This window comes from Canis lupus, chromosome 3 (genome assembly GCF_048164855.1).
Source record: "Canis lupus baileyi chromosome 3, mCanLup2.hap1, whole genome shotgun sequence".
NCBI lineage: Eukaryota > Metazoa > Chordata > Mammalia > Carnivora > Canidae > Canis > Canis lupus.
Genome location: NC_132840.1, coordinates 64,358,002 through 64,376,102, shown reverse-complemented (window position 1 = coordinate 64,376,102; position 18,101 = coordinate 64,358,002). Strand labels below are relative to the sequence as shown.

At 38.9% G+C, this 18,101-nt stretch overlaps 1 protein-coding gene across 6 annotated transcripts in view; it reads right to left on the bottom strand.

Moving 5' to 3' along the window:
- Positions 1-18,101, bottom strand: part of ELMOD1 (ELMO domain containing 1) — a 68,754-nt gene that overhangs the window by 12,223 nt on the left and 38,430 nt on the right. For 5 of the 6 annotated variants that reach the window (XM_072821817.1, XM_072821818.1, XM_072821819.1 and 2 more), the window contains 4 exons: positions 18,027-18,101; positions 11,562-11,695; positions 2,353-2,421; positions 1,814-1,837 (listed from right to left, as the gene is read on the bottom strand). The exon at positions 18,027-18,101 is cut by the window's right edge and continues 55 nt beyond it. In XM_072821817.1, the coding sequence (XP_072677918.1) occupies positions 1,814-1,837; positions 2,353-2,421; positions 11,562-11,695; positions 18,027-18,101 (302 nt within the window). The remainder of the gene's footprint in view (positions 1-1,813; positions 1,838-2,352; positions 2,422-11,561; positions 11,696-18,026) is intronic. The other variant, XM_072821822.1, reaches the window with a different exon arrangement.

Genomic DNA, 18,101 nt, shown 5'->3' with positions numbered 1-18,101 from the left:
TAATCAAAGTGACTTCTTCATTCATGTTAAAATATGCACCTCTTTTTAAAGTGTAGCTGCCTACAAACCAACCAACCACCCAGCCAAAAAGGCATTGGGAGATTTTTACTTAAAAGACTCACATCTGAACTAAACTGAATTAAGGGTGAAATTTAAGAAAATCTATATAAACAAATTTATAAGCACCTATTTTCTCTTAACAAAAGTTTATAAATATACAGTGTCTCTGCATTTGTTAAATGAAACCTCTGTCTGCATTGGAAATACAAGAAAGGGCCAAATGACCTCCACTCATTTGATTACTTACAGGATATCCTGATCCAAATAGAATAAATCATTTCTTTAAGAAATACACAACAGCAACAGCAACAACAACAATCAAACAGACAAAATTCTCCTCTTAAACTTGAATGTACTTATGTCTCTCAAGGTACTTTAGGACTGAACAGATTGGAGGTTTACGAGGGCAGTAACAGCAGACAGGAGAGAACTTTCCTTAGTATACATTACTGCTCAACCCCCGAAATATTCAGGGTCTGACAATCCTTGCTGTCACAAGTGGTTAATATATACTTATTTCAGACATTGGTGAAGGATGGTATCATTTTAAAAACATTCTGCTTTGTGTTTATTGACATTTACCATAAATATGAAGTGATCAATATTTGAAGTCTGTCTACTCAAGTTTATGGTGGCTTGAGGGACAAAGAAAGCAGGGTAGCTTTATCTCTATGCCCCTCACACACTTGCTAGTCTCTTCTTAAGTAAAAGTATTTATATACAGATTCTCAAATATGTCCTCTGATGGTTGACACAAGAGATAAAACTATAAAGCCTTTCTTTGAGAATGGCTCACAGATAAAATTTATCACCTCATAATGATTCATCAAAAAAAATATTTTAAGCTTATTGTCACTTCCCCGCGACCATGGAGGATTCACGTGTTTTTGCTGACACTCTTCCAGGAACACCTGAGTCTATACATAGATTCCCCAGACAATTTTAATTAGAGGGAGTTCAACATCTCTATATTACAGAAATATGCAATTCAGAAAATATTGTTAAAAATTAAAATAGCTTGATTTTAACCATGTGATATATCAAGAAAGAGCTGAGTGATTTTACTGTTTTTCTCAAAGTAAATAAAAGGTAAAGAAAATGAAAGTGTAATCTTATAAAAGATCATAGATAAAACTTTGGAAAGTACAGTGTAATTTAATGAGCCTTAGCCAAATGAAGCTCAAACAAGTCTGATAGTAAGTGGCAGGGACAAAGTCAATCTGTTTCTGAATTTTGAGAATGGTATAAAATTTTGGATTTATTTATTAAATATGAACACTATAAGAAACTTGGCATGCTGAAGAGAAAAAAAGTGATACAAAAGCATGACTGCAAAATGGCAGTACTCCTTATATATAATAACTATTACTTATAATAGTGAAGTTACAAGTATATTAATAGAAGAGCAGAATTGCTCTATGCAACAAAACTTCCAAATAAAATGTCCCTCTCTGAGGAGTAGATGAGGTCAGGGCATGTACTGATGTGTTCAGACATTAGGTGAAGTACTCAATGTGTTTCTCTGATCAGGTACAGCCATGACTGTAGAAAGGCTCTTTGAAATTTTCTGTTAGGTTGATCTAATCTGGTTTTCCTCCACTAACACACAACCCAAATATAATGAAATATATTAGATAAAAAGTTAGTGTTTGTTTTTTAAAATTTTTTCATGAATTTATATTTCTGTAAAAGTTCTTACCCATACTTATTTTAAAATAAAAGCAACAAAACACAAAAGCAAACAAAAAAATACCTTATTTCCTCTTTAGTGATATCCCTTCACGTAATCAGTTAAAGAAAAAAAATTAGGAAGGTAAATGAAAATGTAGACAGTTTAGGATCTAGATTTTTATCAAGGAAAATAAAAAAGCCTCAACAATCCAGATTTCTCAGTTGGCCCCTGACTTCATGACTCTCATCTCCTCTCTGTTTCCCCATCGTGGGGCATGTGCTCCATCGTGCTCCCTTGTCTCTGAAATCTTTCTTTTAGACTTTGCTTTCTCCTTCCATGTCTACCTCCTTAATCCTCTGAACACCTGCAATGTTTTCAGTCCCTTTAAATACCTGTCTCACTTGAACAGTGACACTTTACATCTTGAATCCCTTCAGGTAGTAAGTACCTAAGTTTTAACCCTCCTAATCAGTATTTGTCCAAAGGGTTCATTTGAAAGAGCTTTAAGCTTCACTTCTGGCGAGTTGATGTTCCTGAGAATCCCACTGACACCTCTGTGGAGGAGAACTTCCTCCTACCTAATACACAAGTCTAATCCATCTTTTATTTTCAGCAATTACCTGCATTTTGGATGAAGAGAGTCAGAGAGGACCTGCTGAGCCGCTGCAGAATCCCTTTCTGCAAAATACCTGTAGTTAGAGGGAAAAAAAGCCACAGCTCCATACCTGTTGGATGCATTCATTTTAATCCAGTTTCAGGCCATTTTGCATTCAGAGATACACAACAGCAGAAGATTCCCACTTGTTTCAGCTCTTCCAGAGAATGGATGGCTTTTCATAATAGAATTTTCCAGATAGGATGATGGTATAATAAGATAGTTGTAAAACCCACACAGATTTAGGAATTTATCAAGTGGGTTTGAAAAATCTTAACTTTGCCATTCCCCAGGGAGCTAAGGGTATTTGCAGTAAGAAGGGTGATAGACGAGGGGGCAGGATGAGGCCACTCAGAAGTTAGAAGTGGCCTGGATGAAGGGACATGGGGAAGAGCTGTGACAGCCAAGGGGCAGAGAGAGGAAGAAAATGGAGGAGGGGAGACACGATGTGCATTTTTCTTGGAGAATGTTCATGGGTATTTGAATTCTGGATGAATGCAAAATACGGTGCTAAAAAGCAAAATTCTACCCTGGGGAAAAAGGGCAAAGAATTTCTTAAAAATACACATATTTATACCTTCTAAAATACATTACAAGAAGTATTTCATAAAGACAGTAACAAAATAAAACATTAGCATTTGTTATTTAATTTGACATCTATATATTTCCCAATAAATCTGAAGCATAAAACAAACTCTTGAATTTTCTCTCAGGAAATTTCAAACCACAGTCAGCAGTTTTAATACACATGTCCGTGATTATTAATGAAATGGACTCTCTTTTCTTACTTTTTCTTATTCAATTCAGAGCTTTGTTTTGTTTTGTTTTTTTGTCTTTTCTTTTGTTGGCCATCTAGAAAACCTGGATGTCTTTTGTGTCTTATCCATACTTTTTGGTCGAGCATATCTAAAAATATCTTCAAACAAATAAGACAGATAACCCTATAGAGAATAATATCCTGGATAGGGATCATTTATCATTTATGTGAGTGTCAGACTTGGCTTGTCCTTCCACTTTGTTTATGGTGACTTATCTTACAGAAGTTTTTAATTTTAATGTGTGAAATCTACTGGTTTTTGTTCTATAGCTTATGTTTTTTTTTTCTTTGTCTTTAAGGGATCCCTCCTTATATATCTGAAAGATTATCTCCTAGAAGTTATAAAGCCTTGTTTTTGACATTCAATTTGTAAAACCGAGATTGAGAAGAGATATTTTATTTTCTTTCTCCTTAGCTCTACCTATTCTTTTTTTTTTTTTTTTAGCTCTACCTATTCAAAAGCTCATCCTTTCTCCACTGACAAGTGGACAATACCTTTGTCCTCAAAATTTACTTTTTATTCATTCATGTTATGTAATAATGTGGTATTTACAACATTTCATAAAAGAATAGGTGATTATTAAACATCTTAAATTTAAAATAAAGGCACAGATCTGGGAGAAAAATGAGGTGCATAAAAAATGACTAATGGGCATTGTAAGATGGCAGAGGAGTAGGTGCCTCAACTCACCTGGCCCCACCAACTTACCTAGATAACTTTTAACCATCCTGAAAACCTAAGAATTTGACCTGAGATTTAAAGAGAAAACAGCTGGAATGCCACAGACAGAAGGGTTTTCGTTTCTAACAAGGTAGGAAGGCGGGAAAAATAAAAAAGAAACAAGTGGGGGGGGGGGGCGAGGAGCTGGGTAGGGCAGGTGTGTGTGTGTGAAAGGCTCCGGGCTGGTAAGCCCAGCCCGGGAGAAGCAGGAACTTTAAAAAATCCGCACCGGATTCTTCCCAGACAGAAAGGCGCTTAGCAGGGAACTGGGGCAGAACCGCAGGAGGGGCAGTGGGGCCTCCAGTCGCCCCGAGTCACTCATAGAGGAGGTGCGCCCGGGTGAGAGCGGCCACACACTGCGGGCCGAGCTCGGGAAAGGGCTGGAGCGCTCCGGGGCCTCGGGAGCTCAGGCGGTGGCTCCAGGCCGAGGGGGCTGCGCCGCCCCGGGAGCGCGATTCCAGCAGCGCAGGCCCGGGGTCCCAGGGATCTGAGCGGACACAGCCCAGCATCCTGTGCTCTCCCCGGGACAGGCAGAGGCGGGGAGGGCCCAGGACAGTGAGGACGCTCCTGCCGCCGGGCGCCTCCAAGCTGCGCAGGTCACTGCTCCTTCCCCCCCACCCCACCCCAACATCTAGGCCAGTGAGGACTGGGAGCTGCGGTAGTTACTGCGGGAGCTGACTCCAGAGCTAGAGACCTGGCCGCTGCCAGGGTGTTGTTCCTCCTTGTGTCATCCTGTGCCTGGGAGGAGCGGGCCGCCAGGGGACAGAGACCTCACTGGGTCAACAGCTCCCACTGAGTCTGGCACCCGGAAGGCGGCGGGGCAGCTCCCCCAGGTGAACACACCTGAGAATCAGCACAGCAGGCCCCTCCCCCTGAAGACCCGCTGGAAGGATGGGGGAGGAGCAAGTTCTTGGCTGAGCAGCACTGGAAAGCCCCAGGGGAAGTCGAGGGATGTACAGTATATAGAACTAGAGGTTACCCCTCCTTTTGTTTTTTTTCCTTTTTCCAGTACAACTTGTTTTTATATCAGACTGTAAATATCCAATTTTTCCCCCTCTTTTTCCCACCTTAACTACAATACTTTACCACCTCTTCATTTTTAAGATTCTTCCTTTTTGACTTTCTTATTTCTATAATTACAGGCAGGTCCTAGGTATATTTTCCACTTCTAGATTCCCTTCAACATGCTCAACTTAATTTTGGGAGATATACAAGATATGTTTTTCTGTTTTGTGTTTTTTTTTCTCTGCCTCGTTTTGTTCTACAATGGTGGAAGTTAATACCTTCTAAAACATGACCAGCATGCACCCAGAACCAAGTGGTATACCGTGCTGGTTCAGTCTGTGAGATTCCTCATTCCCATTATGCCCCCCTTTTTTATCTCATTCATGTTTTGGTGGTCAATGTTGGGCTCTCTACAACTATTTCTGGTTTATATAAATTTGGGACTGAGCATACAGAACTTAATATACTCAGAAACAAGAGGATCACACTCTAGAACCCCTCAGGTAGACTACATTCTCCCTCCACTACAACTTCATCACCACCACCATCTCCCAGTACCCCCCCCTTTTTTCTTGTCCTTTTTAATCTTTTTTTTGTTTCTTTTCTTATCTTTTTTCCCCTCTTCCTCTTTAAGATTCCTGCCCTTTTTTTTACTACTTTGTTTTAAAATTTGTTTTTCATTTTAGTAGTCCTTTTGTTTTATTTCGTTCTGATCTTTGTTTTCAATTTCTGGTCTCTGCTCTCATTAGAATCATCTAGCATGAAATTTACTTAGGTCGTAGTTGATATTCTTGATGCAGTCTGCTCATACAGCCATTCTGCACTGAACAAAATGACTAGAAAGAAGAACTCACCACAAAAGAATCAGAAACAGTACTCTCTGCCATAGAGTTACAGAATTTGGATTACAATTTGATGTCAGAAAGCCAATTCAGAAGCACAATTATAAAGCTACTGGTGACTCTGGAAAAAACCATAAGGATTCAAGAGACTTCATGACTGCAGAATTTAGATCTAATCAGGCCAAAATTAAAAATCAATTAAATGAAATGTAATCCAAACTGGAGGTCCTAACGATGAGGGTTAATAAGGTAGAAGACAGAGTGAGTGATATAGAAGACAAGTTGATGGCAAGGAAGGAAGCTGAGGAAAAAAGAGAAAAACAATTAAAAGACCATGAGAAAGGATGAGGGAAATAAATGACAGCCTCAGAAGAAAAAAATCTGTAAATATGGGGTTCCAGAGGGTGCAGAAAGGGACAGAAGACCAGAAAGTGTATTTGAACAAATCATAGCTGAGAACTTCCTTAATTTGGGGAAAGAAACAGGCATTCAGATCCAGGAGATAGAGAGGTTCCCCACTCCCCAATAAATAAAAACCATTCAACACCTCGACATTTAAGAGTAAAACTTGAAAATTCCAAAGATAAAGAGAAAATCCTTAAAGCAGACAAGAGATGCCTAACTTATATGGGGAGATTAACAGCAGACCTCTCCACAGAGACCTGGCAGGCCAGAAAGGGCTGGCAGGATATATTCAGGGTCCTAAATGAGAAGAACATGCAGCCAAGAATACTTTATCCAGCAAGGCTCTCATTTAGAATAGAAGGAGAGATAAAGAGCTTCCAAGATAGGCAGAAACTGAAAGAATATGTGACCACCAAATCAGCTCTGCAAGAAATATTAAGGGGGCCCCTCTAAAAGAAAGAGGAAGCCAAAGAAATAGTCCACAAAAACAGGGACTGAATAGGTATTACGATGACACTAAATTCATATCTTTCAATAGTAATTCTGAATGTGAATGGGGTAAATGATCCCATCAAAAGATGCAGAGTTTTGGACTGGATAAAAAAGCAAGACCCATCTATTTCCTGTCTACAAGAGAGTCATTTTAGGTCTAAGGACACCGCCAGCCTGAAAATAAAAGGTCAGAGAACCATTTACCATTCAAATGGTCCTCAAAAGAAAGCTGGGGTAGCAATCCTCATATTAGATAAATTAAAGTTTATCCCAAAGACTGTAGAAGAGATGAAGAGGGACACTATATCATACCTAAAGGATCTATCCAATGAGAGGACCTAACAATCATGAATATTTATGCCCCTAATGTGGGAGCTACCAAGTATATCAATTAATAACCAAAGTAAAGACATACTTAAATACACTAATAGGAGGCTTCAACACAGCACTTTCTGCAAATGACAGATTTTCTAAGCACAACATCTCCAAAGAAACAAGAGCTTTAAATAGTACACTGGACCAGATGGAATTCACAGATATTTACAGAACTTTGCATCCGAATGCAACTGAATACACATTCTTCTCAAGTACACATGGAACTTTCTCCAGAATAGACCACATGCTGGGTCACAAATCAGGTCTCAACTAATACCAAAAGATTGGGATTGTCCCCTGCATATTTTCAGACCATAATTGCTTTGAAACTTGAACTCAATCACAAGAAGAAATTTGGAAGAAACTCAAACACCTGGAGGTTAGAGAGCATCCTGCTAAAAGATGAAAGGGTTAATCAGGAAATTAGAGAAGAATTAAAAAGATTCCTGGCAACTAGTGAAAATGAAGATACAAGTGTTCAAAATCTTTGGGATACAGCAAAAGTAGTGCTAAGAGGGAAGTGTCTTGGGAGGCTTTTGATGACTGCTTCAATTTCCTCCCTGGTTATTGGCCTGTTCAGGTTTTCTATTTCTTCCTGTTTCAGTTTTGGTAGTTTGTGGTTTTCCAGAAATGTGTCCATTTCTTCTACATTGCATAATTTAGTGGTGTATAGGTGCTAATGATATGTTTTTTAAATCATTTGTATTTCCTTGGTATTGGTTGTGATCTCTACTTTTTCATTTGTGATTTTATTAATTTGAGTCTTTTTTCTTTTTAATAAGGCTGGCTAATGGTTTATCTATCTTATTAATTCTTTCAAAGAATCAACTCCTGGTTTTGTTGATCTCTTCTACAGTTCTGGTCTCTATTTCATTGAGTTCTGCTTGAATCTCAAGAAGAGAGTTAATAAAACTCTCTTCTTCTGCTTGGTGTAGGTTTTATTTGCTGTTCTTTCTCCAGTTCCTTTAGGTGTGAGGTTAGCTTGTTTTTGAGGTTTGTTGAGGTTTTTCCAGTTTTTTGAGTGATGCTTGTATTGCGATGTACAAAAGTCCAGGGCCAGATGGCTTCCCAGGGGAATTCTATCAAACGTTTAAAGAAGAAACAATACCTATTCTACTAAAGCTGTTCCAAAAAATAGAAAGGGATGGAATACTTCCAAACTCCTTCTATGAGGCCAACATCACCTTAATTCCAAAACCAGACAAAGACCCCACCAAAAAGGAGAAATATAGACCAATATCCCTGATGAACATAGATGTAAAAATTCTCAACAAGATACTAGCCAATAGGATCCAACAGTACATTAAGAAGATTATTCACTATGACCAAGTGGGATTTATCCCCCGGATGCAAGGCTGGTTTAACACTCATAAAACAATCAACCTGATAGATCATATCAACAAGAGAAAAAACAAGAACCATATGATCCTCTCAACAGATGCAGAGAAAGCTTTTGACAGAAGACAGCATCCATTCCTGATCAAAACTCTTCAAAATGTAGGGATAGAGGGAACATTCCTCAGCATCTTAAAAGCCATCGACGAAAAGCCCATAGCAAATATCATTCTCAGTGGGGAAACACTGGGAGCCTTTCCCCTAAGATCAGGAACACGACAGGGATGTCCACTCTCACCACTGCTATTCAACACAGTACTGGAAGTCCTCGCCTCAGCATCAGACAACAAAAAAGAAATAAAAGGCATTCAAATTGGCAAAGAAGAAGTCAAACTCTCCCTCTTGCAGATGACATGATACTGTACATAGAAAACCCAAAAGACTCGACCCCAAGATTGCTGGAACTCATACGGCAATTTGGCAGTGTGGCCGGATATGAAATCAATGCCCAGAAATCAGTGGCATTTCTCTACACTAAGAAGAAGAAGAAGAAAGAAGAAGGAGAAATTAAGGAATCAATCCCATTTATAATTGCACCCAAAAGCATAAGATACCTAGGAATAAACTCAACCAAAGAGGTAAAGGATCTATACCCTAAAAACTACAGAACAATTCTGAAAGAAATTGAGGAAGACACAAAGAGATGGAAAAATATTCCATGCTCATGGATTGGAAGAATTAATATTGTTAAAATGTCTATGCTACCCAGGGCAACTTACACATTTAATGCAATCCCTATCAAAATACCATGGACTTTCTTCAGAGAGTTGGAACAAATCATCTTAAGATTTGTGTGGAATCAGAAAAGATCCCGAATAGCCAGGGGAATATTGAAAAAGAAAACCAGAGCTGGGGGCATCACAATGCCGGATTTCAAGTTGTACTACAAAGCTGTGCTCATCAAGACAGTGTGGTACTGGCACAAAAACAGACACATAGATCAATGGAACAGAATAGAGATCCCAGAAATGGGCCCTCAACTCTATGGTCAACCAATATTGGACAATGCCTGAAAGACTAATCACTGGAAAAGGACAGTCTCTTCAATAAATGGTGCTGGGAAAATTGGACATCCACATGCAGAAGAATGAAACTAGACCATTCTGTCATACCATACACAAAGATAAACTCAAAATGGATCAAAGATCTAAATGTGAGACAAGAATCCATCAAAATCCTAGAGGAGAACACAGGCAACACCCTTTTTGAACTTGGCTACAGCAACTTCTTGCCAGATACATCTATGAAGGCAAGGGAAACAAAAGCAAAAATGAACTATTGGGACTTAATCAAGATAAAAAGCTTCTGCACAGCAAAAGAAGCAGTCAACAAAACTAAAAGACAACGTACAGGATGGGAGAAGATATTTGCAAATGACCTATGATAAAGGGCTAGTATCCAAGATCTATAAAGAACTTACTAAACTCAACAGCAAAGAAACAATCTCATCATGAAATGTGCAAAAGACATGAACAGAAATTTCACCAAAGAAGACATACACATGGCCAACATGCACATGAGAAAATGCTCCACATCGCTTGCCATCAGGGAAATACAAATCAAAACCACAATGAGATACCACCTCACACCACTGAGAACGGTGAAAATTAACAAGATGGGAAACAATAAATGTTGGAGAGGATGTGGAGAAAGGGGAACCCTCTTGCACTGTTGGTGGGAATGTGAACTGGTACAGCCACTCTGGAAAACTGTGTGGAATTTCCTCAAAGAGTTAAATGTAGAACTACGCTATGACCCAGCAATTGTATTGCTGGGTATTTACCCCCAAAGATACGGATGCAGTGAAACCGCAGGACACCTGCATCCCCGATGTTTATAGCAGCAATGTCCACAATAGCCAAACAGTAGAAGGAGCCTCAGTATCCATCGAAAGATGAATGGATAAAGACATTGTGGTCTACTTATACAATGGAATGTTACTCAGCCATTGGAAATGACAAATACCCAACCATTTGCTTCAATGTGGATAGAACTGGAGGGTATTATGCTGAGTAAAGTAAGTCAATCAGAGAAGGACAAACATAATATGGTCTCATTCATTCGGGGAATAGAAAAAATAGTGAAAGGGAATATAGGGGAAATGAAAGAAAATGAGTAGGAAATATCAGAGAAGGGGACAAACTATGAGAAACTCCTAACTCTGGGAAATGAACAAGGGGTAGTGGAGGGGGAGGTGGGTGAGGGGTGGGGTGACTGCGTGATGGACACTGAGCGGGGCACTTGACAGGATGAGCACTGGGTGTTATGCTATATGTTGGCAAATTGAACTCCAATAAAAAATATACAAAAAAAAATGAGTAAGGCTTAGTTTCCTTTAAAAACACATCACTATCCTAACAGGATGGTGTCAAAGCACAAAGAAGCAACTGAAAAGGACTACCTTTGGCTTAAAAAATAGTGACTCCATATGACTTAATTTAAACATGAAAATAAAAGAATGAGCAGTTATTTGAATCACAACAAACATATAAAACTAGGAATTAAAAATTGTGTTAAAAAAACTTAAAAAATTTTTTTTGATCACTAACAAGGAACCTATGGCACCAACTCCTCAGTCTTGAGATTTGGCAACTAAATAGAAAATTTGAGCATCTGTCCTGTCTGTATTTTAGAGAAACTAAATAACCATAATTGATGAAGGAAATCAAGTCTTTACAGAATTCCAGCCAACAATTGTGAGAGGAATCACAGAATTGGAAAGTCACTTTTTGTACAATGAATTAACTTGTCCAGTGAAGATTATTGAAGGATGAAGTGATCAGATAAAGGGCTGAGGGACTTTATGATGGCACCATCAGGCTGTGATGCCTCCCTTCCCTCTCAGCAGGACTGAGAAGGGGACACTGCAGGCCACCCTCTGATGTCACCTGAACCTACTGAGGCCTTTCCAAATACCTCCAAACGCAATGAAGTTTGCCAAAGAAAAGGAAGAGGTAGTACCTTTTTAAATTTTAGGAACCGGAGTTATCTCTCAGAGGACCTCAGTGTTTTCTTGGAGTTTTCTACGAAGTGGCTTTTGGAACTAGTAAAACTCAACTTTGTCACTTCCACATGACCAGGACATCACTTTTTAATACTTAACCCTTCTGCGTTTTACTTACTGCAAATTGTATAGGCCCAGAAGTCCCATTCCTCGAAAATCAGTTTTAGGATCATCACCTTGGAAACCAATTTCACACCATTGCTTAGAAATTCGAGATTCCAATGGAGTATTGGGCTTCAAGAATTTCCATAACTGGAAGACAAGATAGAAGGTTAGCCTGTTGATGTAAACACAAACACTTTTTCCTATGGCAGATTTTGTAAACTACATTACTAGGAGGAGCTTTATAAAGCTGAATATAGATTTGATCATATTTCAATAATTTAGGACAGCAGTTCTCACTGTATGGTCTGAAGACTCCTTGGAGGGACTCAGAGACCTTTTCAGAGGATTTGGGAGGTAAAAACTATTTCATAATAAAACTTAAAAAAAATAATAATAATAAAACTTAAGAGGTTATTTGCCTTTTCTTTCTCATCTTCTCATGAGTATATAGTAGAACTTTCCAGAGGCTGCATGACCTGTGATGATGTCATTACTCTGGAGGCTATGGAATGTGTACTTGTATATTTTAGTGCTTTACACTTTTCTGTTTTAATTTCTAATAAAAAATATAACTGTATAATCTCCCAGAAAAGGTCCTCAAAAATTTATTTATTTATTTATTTTTATTTTATGATAGTCACACACAGAGAGAGAGAGAGAGAGAGAGAGAGGCAGAGACATAGGCAGAGGGAGAAGCAGGCTCCATGCACTGGAAGCCCGACGTGGGATTTGATCCCGGGTCTCCAGAATCGTGACCTGGGCCAAAGGCAGGCGCCAAACCGCTGCGCCACCCAGGGATCCCATTCCTCAAAAATATTTAAGAGAATGAAGATAAATGGCGAACAGGGAAATATTTTAGGCCATGTATTATTTTTACCCCAGTATTATTTTTTTTAAATTTTTATTTATTTATGATAGTCACAGAGGGAGAGAGAGAGAGAGGCAGAGACACAGGCAGAGGGAGAAGCAGGCTCCATGCACCGGGAGCCCGATGTGGGATTCGATCCCGGATCTCCAGGATCACGCCCTGGGCCAAAGGCAGGCACCAAACCACTGCGCCACCCAGTTTACCCCATTATTAACAAAAAGAAAAGTGGACTTGAGTTTCCTTTCTGACCTCTAGCAGAAGTGAGAGCAAACAAGCATCCTATAACCGGAAGAAGGAAGATCACTGATGTTCATGAATAAATAAACCTCAAAATATAGTATCCTCTTTTATAGTATCATTTTTAAGAGTTACCTAGAAGAATTTTAATATTAGTATATGTTAATTGACAAATATAAACTTAAATACTGGGCAGCCCTGGTGGGGTATCATAGATACTATGATCTTCACTGCTTAAGGAACTGGTTCTATTTTTCTAAGTTTTCTATTGAAAATAGATTCAGCAATACTATTACTTGAGAAAGTGAAACCCACAGCTGCATAAATATATAATGCTCAAACTAATCTTTCTAATAAAGAGATGGACATATAAGCAAATTTACTTTTTAGACTATTAATATTTTATATTGTGTCTTTATTATAGACAGGGACAAATACAAATATAAAATTTTCTTATTACTGTTTGAGACATACTTCAACTTCTAAATTGTTTATTCTATGTAATACGGACTTTAAATCTTACAGAGAACAGTAATACACAAAAGGCTTGCTTTACAATGTATTGTCCCATTTGAAACAGTGTAGAACATAATAGTGACAGGAAACACTAACGAAAAAGAGATATAATTCAAAGGATACAATATGTTAGTGGTACAACTGCTAAAGGGTGAGAGAAAAATTTCAGAGTGAACAAAGTGAATCTATCATGCTTGAAAGCAAAATAGCAAACATGAGTCTAAGAAATCCCTTTTTATATTATCCATATGAGAATTTATCAGTGTTCTGTGTTCATCAGGTTGGAAAATATTTGAGTTCAGTAAAGGAGCGCTAAAGAATGAGAGAAGAGCCTCTTTTAAAAATACTTTAGGGGAGTAAAAAGTTTGAATAATGCTTAAAAAAGAAATCCCCGGGATCCCTGGGTGGCGCAGCGGTTTAGCGCCTGCCTTTGGCCCAGGGCGCGATCCTGGAGACCCGGGATCGAGTCCCATGTCGGGCTCCTGGTGCATGGAGCCTGCTTCTCCCTCTGCCTGTGACTCTGCCTCTCTCCTTCTCTCTCTCTGTGTGTGACTATCATAAATAAATAAAAAAAAAAAAAAAAAAAAAAAGAAATTCCGTTTTAATAATTTCATGCATCATGACAGACCAGACCAATGGCTAAAAAGTGTTCTTATTTATTTTTCTCTAAACATTTTATTTATTTATTTATTCATGAGACACACACAGAGAGAGAGAGAGAGAGAGAGAGAGAGAGAAGCAGAGACACAGGCAGAGGGAAAAGCAGGCTCCACACAGGGAGTCTGATGTGGGACTCGATCCCGGGACTCCAGGATCGTGCCCTGGGCCAAAGGCAGGCGCTAAACCGCTGAGCTACCCAGGGATCCCTAAAAAGTGTTCTTAATTAAATTCTTAATCCTATCTGCTTTAATAAGGGTCACTTTCTCAGATAATGAAAGTTGATTATGCTAAAGTATTTATATGAAGTGCTACCATGTATATATTTCCTGTAAGAATGAGTTACTGGATTCTCTTCTGATAAATAAGCTCTTTCCTGAAAAAGTAAGGAGAGGAGGCAGGGTGGCCCTGAAGGGTGAGGTCATTTCTTGCATGTAGGGAGATGACCAGAAATCTGAACCAAGGGGGCAGGCCTCTTTGGAGTTCAGCCATCTAAACCGTGCTGCTGGGAGTGGAGTTATTACAAAGCTACTGCCACTGGCAGGAGACCAGTAATAGAAAGGGTGATTCCCATGGCAGATGACAAGCTACAGATGTGGAAGCTGTACCCTGATGGACTGTCATCCATCATGGCCTACACTCTGTTTCACTCTTTCTCTTTACACTGAGCCTTTATCACAAGCTTATTTCAACACTTTCCTTGTCTCATGTCTGTTTCAGAAGAGCAAGGGCAAGGTCCTTTGTCTATCCATTCATTCAAGGAGAAGCAGCCTTTCACCAAGACCACCGATCATGGGGTTATCTCTTCCCATCAGGAAAGGATCTTTTAATTTTGAGTTTTGTTTTGTTTTTAGATAGGGGAGAGTGGGGCAGAAGGAGAGAGAGAAGCTTTTTTGTTGTTTTTGCGGTTGTTGAGAGAGAGAATCTTACGCAGGCTCCACACTCAATGCGGAGTCTGATGTGGGGCTCAATCCCATGAGTCTGAGATCATGACGAGCCAAAATCAAGAGTTGGATGCTCACTGACTGAGCCACCCACGTGCCCCTATTTTTTTTTCTATTGAGTACCTGACTCTACCTAAAATTTTCACTTTATTATTAATGTGGTCAGCAAATGTTTAATAGAAATGTTCATTTGAATAACTCACATGGACAGTAAGTACTCTATGAACATAAGGCAATGCTATTTAGTTTCATCTCACCCTATATTTAAATCAAATGATCATAAAATCTTGATTTTTTTAATACTTTAAGACTATGAACACTGATAATGGCCTCCCACATTTATAAATCAGAGCACTTAAACAATATGGCAATGTATTATCTAAGCCTCTAAATCAAGAGTTGGCAAACTTTGTCTGTAAAGGACCAGATAGTAAATATTTTAGGGTTTGGTGGCCATATGGTCACTGCTGCAATTACTTAATTTTGCCATTGTAGTACAAAAGCAGCCAAATAGTACATACATCAATGAATGGACATGTTCCAACAAAACTTTACAAAAATGGGTGGCAGGCCAGATTTGGCCCACAGGCTTTAGTTTGCTGACTCCTGCTCTAAACAGTTCATGAAGTAGGTAACAAGAGTCTTATTACCATTTCAAAGATGAAGCAGCCTCAGGTCAGGCAGTTAAACACAAACCATGGACCAGCCTCTTGAAATACAAGTGGGAAAAAAGGCACGGTTTCTCCCTTGGGAGGTAGTGTAGTGCAGAAGCATGGAGCTCTTTCTAACAAGGTGAGCTGGAGCAGCATCTAACTGCCTGGCCTCATTTTCCTCACTTGAAAATGGGGATAGTGCTAATCTTTCACCACAAGGTTATTGTGACCATTAAGTGAAATACTGTTGTAAAACATTTACTGTAATGATTAATGTGTGCTAAATATTCACTGAATGTTTTATTATTACTAATTTTATTATCATACTTGGAATTTGAATAAACTAATGAAGAGAATGAAGGTCCCACTCTTAAGTGTTCCTGGGAGATTGGTGAAGATTTCAATATTGAATAAATAAGGATTTTAGAAAGAGCTGGCTCTGGCTATGAGGATACCAGGTAATAGAGGGAATTGCATGAGCAAATGCCTGGGCATATGGCATGGCCTGGACTGTTCTGGGTCAAGGTGAATGACAGAGCATAGAGGCTACAGGAGGTACAGCTTGGGGAAATAAATTGGAAAGAGCCCAGAATGCCAAGTTAAGGTGCATGGGCTTTCTTCTGTCAGACACAGGGCAGCTGAAGTTTTATTTTTTTATTTTTTTAAAGATTTTATTTATTTATTCATAGACACACAGAGAGAGGGGCAGAGACACGGACAGAGGGAGAAGCAGGCTCCACGCAGGGAGCCCAATGTGGGACTCCAGGATCACACCCCAGGCTGCAGGCGGCGCCAAACCGCTGCGCCACGGGGGCTGCCCCGGCAGCTGAAGTTTTAAACCTGGGGAATAACGTGACTGGATAATCCCTCAGGCAGTATTTTAGAAGATAGAAGGGAGGAGGCTAATAGTGGCAGAATTAAAAGGCTATTATAACGCCCCAAGCTAGAGATAATGCTAAATGAGGTAGTGGGTATGGGAAACATTCAAGAGCCATTTTGAGGGATCTCTATGGATAAGATTTAGTGATTTTTTTGTCATTGCATAGTATCTCCCCAATTAGATTGCAAGCCACTCGAGGGTAGAAAAGATGCCTTTCCTCAAGGTACCTAAAGCAGCAGTGGACTGCCCTGCCCTGGCTTTATGACTTACTAGCTGTATGGATCAGAATCTGGACTGTAATGCTTATAGTTTGTTCAGTTGTAAAGATACCAACCATCACCTTGCTTATTTCTTATAGCTATACCAGTAAAAAATAACACAAACTCAAATCACAGATAAAAGGTATATCATAAAACTCCTTGACTTTTAGTATCTAATGAACTACAGTAATTCAAGCATTCATCCCTATTTGTTGAAAACCCACTATGTACAACATCCATACAACAGATCAGCTAGGATGGTGCACAGCAGACACCTAGATGTCACTGATTCTGAAGGCATTGGCCATTCTAATGAATTCTTCAGCTGCCTGTGGCCACTCTGTTCATTTTTACACCTCTTTTCTCTTTCATTTACCTCTTATTTCTCACCTTGAGGTAATTTTAATTGAGCTCGACTACTTCTATCAGAAAATAGGATAAAAAAGGCAATAACAGGAAATGAAGCTCAGCCAGTAGGTTAGCTAAATTTAAGCAGAGCAGAAAGAAAAGAAAAACTGCTAAGAATGAGTGAGTCTTCTTTCATCTTTAAGGATTCACATCAGATATGGCACTAATTAGCAGACAAGTCATCTGTGTAAGTATTTACATACACAAAAGTGCGTACTCCACACAAAAACACAGAATATGTTTTTAAAATTACAGCTCATATTGACATTTTTCAATAAAATAAGGCAGTTAAATGTTTCTTTCCAATTTTGTTAGCGTCTTTTGTATTCTAGCGAAGGACAAAGAAGTACTCCATCCTAAAAAGCACCTATTTTCAGAAGCGAATTTAGAAGATATTTCAAATGAATAGTTCTAAAGGTGAGTCTTAATTTCTTAAACTCCAAATTCAGTGTTTTGAGGTCAAGTTATTGGTGTTTAATAATGCACATCAGATCATATAAGATCCTTGAGGGTTTGCTTTGACAGCCAGAAGAAGTATATACAAGTGCACATTGTTCTTCTAACGGTTTTAGTAAACCAGATATAAACCTTAACCTCCTCTTCTGATACTCTTCAAGTTACATGAATAAATAATCAGCAATAAGATCTTAGGTAATTTCCCAAGAGGGCTTTTGCTGAAGCAGAAACCAACTTCATCTTCTTTTATGTCTATTAAAAGTCATAAATGGAAATCCCATGTCACCCTTTGACAAATGCTTTTTCTCCTACTGGCTTTCAATACAGTTAAACAGCCTAAACCTGAGCCAGACAATGAGTGCTTAAGGAAAACACCTCTGATGCTGTCTCAGATTTTTTTATTATTTATTTATTTTTTAAAAAGGCTTTACATTTAACTTCTCACATGAATTTTCTAATGAAGAATTTACCTCTCACATCTGAACCAGCAAGAAGAGTAGGCTTTCCCAGCCAGCTACACACCCAGTGTCTAGCACTTGGTGGGGCTTGGCAGAGGTTAGCTGACTTAAGAAAGCACTGAAATGTTTTCAAGGTCTAACCTTCAAAAGCATTTCTTCATGTTGGGGGTTATCAGAATCATAGGGTTCTCTGCGCAGTTTTTCCACATCTGCAAT